General features: G+C 47.8%; 1 protein-coding gene across 2 annotated transcripts in view; it reads left to right on the top strand.

The window, feature by feature from the left end:
• Positions 1–4,427: 4,427 nt before the first annotated feature.
• Positions 4,428–6,230, top strand: part of LOC119417763 (myelin transcription factor 1) — a gene marked incomplete at its 5' end in the record, with an annotated part of 39,171 nt that continues 37,368 nt past the window's right edge. For both annotated transcript variants that reach the window (XM_037685046.1, XM_037685045.1), the window contains 1 exon segment: positions 4,428–4,534. In XM_037685046.1, coding sequence (XP_037540974.1) covers positions 4,532–4,534 — 3 coding nt within the window.

Raw genomic sequence — 6,230 nt, 5'->3', positions numbered from 1 at the left:
CGGATTAGCTTTACCGATTTATTTACCAGCTGGTGTCAGTTTAGGAATCCAGACTTGGGGTTTGGTGCCAACTAAAGATAAAAACAAACCCAACCAGGTTAAACATCTTACAAGTTTTTACCATCTCACACGCAGAGGTCCAGTCAAGTCCGGCTTGGTCAACTTCTGGTTCAAAATGGCCGACTGTCATCTTCGACCCACCTCTTTGATCAACCCAACCCATGATCCAACAACTTCACAGAGTTATCAAAATAACCCGGCAGTTTTCAGTGTTTGCTCGTGGGGTTCAGCCGTGTTTGTTTACGACAGCCCGCCTCATGTTGGGCAGTCATGTGACTCCTTCAGCTTTGTTTACATTGAGCGCAGACCCACATTTCAGAGTTTTATATTAATTTATCTGGAAAACTACCGGCGTAAACGCCTCCAAACGTCCCCATTCCATCCGGTTTGATTGAACCTTTTTATGTTTGATTCATAGTTTGAACTGAGTGAACTTAAAATTATATTTTTCAGCTCAAACCTTTCTAAACGTTCCTTAAGTTAGCCCAGTTTGTGTGGAGTACAGAGGAGAATCTAGGCAGAGATGATAAAAGCACTTGTTGTTTTTCTTCCGTTTCCTGTCAAGCGTCGCCTACTTCCACAGGATTACAGAATTAGGTTATTGGTGCCGCACGCTGCTGCTGGAGGCCGGGCCGCGCGGCAGAAGTTGCTCCTCTTTCTCCGATACGAGGAAACTTCTCGTTATTCGGGCTGACGGTGAGGACAGCAGGTGCCGGAGGAGGAAGGGGAGCAATAAATGTGCTGGAGGAGCAGCTGGGGCTGCACACCGTCCTCCTCAAATGAGAAATCTACGCCGAGGTCAGGGTCGGGGTGTGTTTCAGCTGAGAGGAGGCGTCAAAACCAGAATAATTAGTTTTAGAGTTTAAGAGACGGAGGATTAAAGCCGCTGAGCGGCGAGGAGACGGGTTCGTTTCAGGTGCCTCCACAGTTTGAGGTGGCACGTCGGTGCCGTTTCTCGGAGGTCAGGGTGGCCCTGAGGGGAGATCCTACAAACGCTGGTTGCCATGGCGACGCCTCCCCTTCACACACTCTTTTAACTCCCATCCTTTAAGTGATAAGAGCCGGCGTCTGCCACTTCAGGTTTAATTTCACCTCCACGCCGCTGCTGTGGAAACTCCTGACCATGCCCCCCCCCCCTCCATGAAACCGTCCCGTTACACAAACTTTTGATTTCTCCTCGCCTCCCGCCGGCTCGTTGTAATCACACCGAGTCGTCTCTAAATCCTGCTTAACAGGACTGGACCCGAGGCGTACATCTGGCCCTGGATGTGCACTAATACTGTTACAGACGGGCCTCCCTGCTGTTTAATCCCGCTCTGCTCCGTCGTCCCACTCCTCTAATATCACTTCAACCTAAAGTTTGGTTTGGTTTTTTTGGTCTCGTTTTGTAGTCCTGTCCCAACCTGCCCCTCCACGTGGACGGATCATTGTCTCGTATTCCTCCAGTTTTCTCAGAGTGTTACGGAGCTTTTGTTAAGTGCGATCAAACGGCCATCGAGGATTCAAATGAGTTGTTTTATCTGCAAAACAACAAAAAAACGAGTCTCTTTTCGTAATTTATCTGTGGTTTAAAATGTTGAGGTGTCTGCTCTGAAGAAGAGTGGTTTTTATTGAGGCTTCTGGCGTTTTACGTGTCCAAACTTCCTGCAGCCAGCGGGACTCGAAGAGGCCGGACCGTTCGGACTCAGGTTGGAGCACTAATCAGTTGACGGGTCGGATAAAATAAAAACCTCGTGTTGTTTCATAATCGGACGTTTACGGCTCCAATCGTTAGTAAAACGTGTTCAAACTCAGTTTTACTGTTTGTGTCAGTTTGTTCTCATTTTTATTGACTTTCTGACACAACATAAGACGCATCAACACAAGGAAACTCACATTTCTTTAACATATTCCAGGCAAGTTGCTGTAAATGCATAAATTAAAGTTTAGTTGCTTTTAAGGGGCTGAAGTATTGAGTTATGAATCCGATAGTTATAATAGGACTGTGAGAATTAAGAGGCAACCCTTAACAAATCAAAAAGACTTTGAAAAGGATTTTTCTTCTAAGACTTTAGTCTGCTGGGCGGGTTTGACCAACGACCGAGTCAATAACCTAATTCTGTAATCCCCTGAAAGTAGGCGACGTTTGACAGGAAAAGGAAGCGGAAGAAAAACATTAAGTGCTTTTATCATCTCTGCCTAGATTCTCCTCTTTACTCCACACACACCGGACTAACTTGACTTACGGCTCATTTTAAAAAGATTTGAGCTGAAAAATATTAATTTAAAGGCGCTCAGTTCAAACTATGAAACAAACATAAAATGGTTTTTCACAAACCGGATGGAATGGGGATGTTTGGAGGCGTTTAGTCCGGTAGTTTTCCAGATAAATTAATATAAAACTCTGAAATGTGGGTCTGCGCTCAATGTAAACAAAGCTGAAGGAGTCACATGACCGCCCAACATGAGGCGGGCTGACGTAAACAAACATGGCTGAATGGGACGAGCGAACACTAAAAACTGCTGGGTTATGTTGATAACTCTGCAAAGTTGAAGCGTCAAAGAGGCAGGTCAAAGATGACCGTCAGCCATTTTGAGCCAGACGTTAACAGGACCGGACCTGACTGGGCCTCTGCTTTAGGGTGAGTAACGGTGAGACGGTAAAAACAACTTGAAAGAAAATGTTCAACCTGGTTGTGTTTGTTGTTCACTCAGTTTGCACCAAACAGCAGGTTTGACTTCCCACTGTGGCATTAGCTGGTGCTAGCTAGCTGATGCTAATAGCATTTCTGTGTTTCCCAAACATTACTTGCCTTGGCAGGGCGTCCATCTCTTCCGTGGTTTTTGTCAACGGGTGGGGGGGGGGGGAGCCCGAGACATGTTTGTGTTGCGTGCTGTTTGTACCGATGGGGGGATGCTACCTAGCTTTTTAGCTAGTGCGCCTGTATTTCATGCCGCTAGCTTAATGCTACGTCAGTGCCAGCAGTTGTCGACGGGGGTGGATGGTGAGGGTTAAGGGCCTTGCTCAAGAGTGGGACAAAAGAGGGTGGAGGCAGGTGTGCACCTTTCCCACCCACATTTTGATGTTGTCAGCACAGGGAGTTGAGCCAGCGACTTTCCGGTCACAGGCCCATCTTCTCTAACCTCTGCACCACCACTCCCCATATTTAGCCCAACTTTCTGGCATGTAACTACTCCGGGTTGGCTCGGTCCAAACTGCGCCCGCCGCAGTGCTGTTCTTCACCTTTCAGTTTTTAGTGTGTGGAGAGACTCGACCGCATCATTCTAAACTAAAACGCGTCCATTTATCACATTTTTACATTCGTCTAAACACGAAAACTAGAGTTTCACAGCATTAACATGTAGTTTTTATATGGTATGTAAAATAAATCCTGCAGATTTTACCATCTGTTTTTATAGACGGTTAAAATTTAAAGATAAAAACGTGTAAACTTCCACCCGGGGCTCGATTTTCTGTCCCAGGAAGCAGGAGGGAGCAGTTTGTGTCTGCGGAGGCTCCGATAGCTGAGATGGAGATGCAGACCAACAGTATTGCTGCTGTAATCTCTTTTTTTAACCGAGTGGGGGGGGGGGGGGAGTAAAGTTGATAAACAAGCGTTTTTGTAAAGAGTGCTGGCTGAGCTGTGCACGTGAGGCGAGAGGTGTCAAACTGGACAAAAAGAGGGAAGAACGAGCAGAACATGAGACCAAGGTCAAGGATTTATCTCGAGTTTTGTTGCTTTTTGAGATTTTACTTGGCGGATGTTTAAAATCTGAACTGTTCGTGGATCTTTGAACTCGTTTCCTCACAACGACCGACCCAAACCTTGATTCTGTCCCACAGAACCGGGTCCTTGTGCAGCAGTTGGAGCCTCTGTAAACTCAAGGGCGCTTCATGTTTCACAACGATCTGCTGCAGAGACGCCCGAGCTTTGTGAAGGTGATGGGGGTGGAGGGGGGGCGTGTCTATAAATATTTAAATATCAGAAACAGAACCGGGTTCATGACACCGGCCCGGTCCAGAAAATCATCCTGTACCTGAAGTTGAAGCTCGGTCTTTGGGTTTGTCGCCTCCGTCTGGGGCGTTTTTTTAACGGGGGGGGGTTAATCTGCCTCCTCCTGGGAGGTGATCAGAAAGATGAGTGAGATTTTATTACTTGGATGAAACGTAAACAAAAGGAGACGTGGGGTTTGTGTCCTTCCTGCTCAGGTTCTGACAGCCGAGGGACAGCCTTTGTGTTCGACGTGAGCCGTCTTCTTTTGACTTAATGAAGGAGGGTCTCCCCCCTCAACACCACCACCATCACATCTACCGGTGCTGATGCTGATCTCTCCACCCCTCCCCTCTCTGTCTCCACCCTTCCCGCCCCCACTCTGTCCTTCTACAGAAAATGAGTTTCGGGGCGAGCTGGTGAACCAGCGGTGGACACGAGGCGAGAGGACGAGCAGCCGCTGTCAGGCCTCCCAGAGACTGCAGAGCCGCCGACCAATCATGGTGAGCGACACCCCCGACCCCACCCCCACCTCCATCACTCACCACGCCCGACAACGCCCCCTTCCAGAGCCGATTCTGCTTCCTGTGCATTTCCCCCGATCCCTAACTCAGCAGGGAAAGGCTGGGGGAGGAGGGGGGAGGTGTGTGTGTGGTTGTTGCAGTGTGGGGGTTGGGATGGGGGGGCATGAATCAAGCAGCACATCAAATGCAGGCCCGGCCCACCCCCCTCAGCCTGGTTTGGTCCCGTTAAGCTCAGCGTTTTTCACTTCTCCTCTCAGGACGTTTTTATTTTTAATTTAAACAAATAAAAAACATAAACTCAAAAGGATGTCCTTGAGTTGCTCATACTAATATTTCTTTCTGGCCCGGGGGGGGGGGGGGGGGGGGGAGTTATTCTGCGTTTTCAACTAAACCTCCCGCTCCTCGCTGAAACTTGTGACCCCCGCTGAAATCATTTCAAGGATCCTCAGAACACCTGATCCCCCGTTTCATTTCCTTTGAGTCAACAAAGAGACGGAGGGATGGAGTGGGGGTTGTTTTCCCCTGGGCTCGGTAAAAGTAGTCCCCCCCCCCCCCCCCCACCAGCACCACCACCAGCTCATCTGAAGAGATGACTTTTATTGATTCGGTTTGATTTCTGCCACAGCTGAGGAAGGAGCGGCGTCGGTTCAAACGCTGCACCAGAGGGTCAGAAACGGCATTTACTCTCCGGTCCATCATCGTGTTTCTCATCGCCTCCTTCCTCATCGCCTCCTTCCTCATCGCCTCCTTCCTGATTTATTTCAGCGTCCGCCTCCCGACCCGGACATTTGATTCCTCAGACAAAACTTCAGCTCGTCCTTCCTGTTCCAGAAGCTTCTGTGGGCTTTGAGTCCCGAACAGTTGTGCAAATGTTGCGTTAGCTCCATCTGCTGCAGGTTGGATCTTTATTATCAACTTTATGAAAACTATGACGTCTACAACCTTCTTCTCGTTTTTATTTGTCCGTTCCTTTTCGGCTATTCTGGCAGACTGTGAGCTATTTTAGCTGCTCGTACATCGAGATGGGTGCTTTGATGTTTGTTTGTTTGTTTTGTTATTTTATACTTATGCTACCTGGTATCTTTAGATTTAAGCTAGTGTTGTTACTTTTAGCTATCATTTAGCTACCACGTATCTTTAGGTTTAAGCTAGTGTTTTACAACTTTTAGCTAGGTGTCGTTAGGTTTAAGGTAGTGTTTTGCTACATTTAGCTACCATTTTGTGTTTTTAGGTTTTAGCTAGCTCCTGCTATTTTAAATAGCTTTTTGCTGCATAAAGTTAGCATTTAGTTATATTTAGCTTTTAGTTAGCCTTTTGCTACATTTAGCTTGACGCTACTGTTTTGCTCATTTTGGCATTTAGCTGATCTTTTAGCTGTTACAGGACCGTTTCAGCTTCTTCGGTGGTCACTCTGTATTTTAGTAGAACATTCAGTTTCTGGAGCTTTAATTATAGTTTTGGTGACTTGAGGTTCGTCGGGTCACGACGAGGCCGGGATTGACCCGACTGTCCAGTTCTGCTCTGATCGTTCAGCTGGTTGACACCAGAGGAAATGAGCCGAAGGTCGCAGCTAAAAGAGTCGAGATCGCATCAGGACGACGCTCCTCGCTACCTGCTCAAACCGATAACCGGGGGCTCGCCGACATGGAGGCCGGGGGCTCGCCGACATGGAGGC

This window comes from Nematolebias whitei, chromosome 11 (assembly GCF_014905685.2).
Source record: "Nematolebias whitei isolate Nwh7 chromosome 11, NemWhi1, whole genome shotgun sequence".
Lineage (NCBI taxonomy): Eukaryota > Metazoa > Chordata > Actinopteri > Cyprinodontiformes > Rivulidae > Nematolebias > Nematolebias whitei.
The sequence above is the reverse complement of the archived record's forward strand: the minus strand, read 5'-3'. Positions and strand labels throughout refer to the sequence as shown.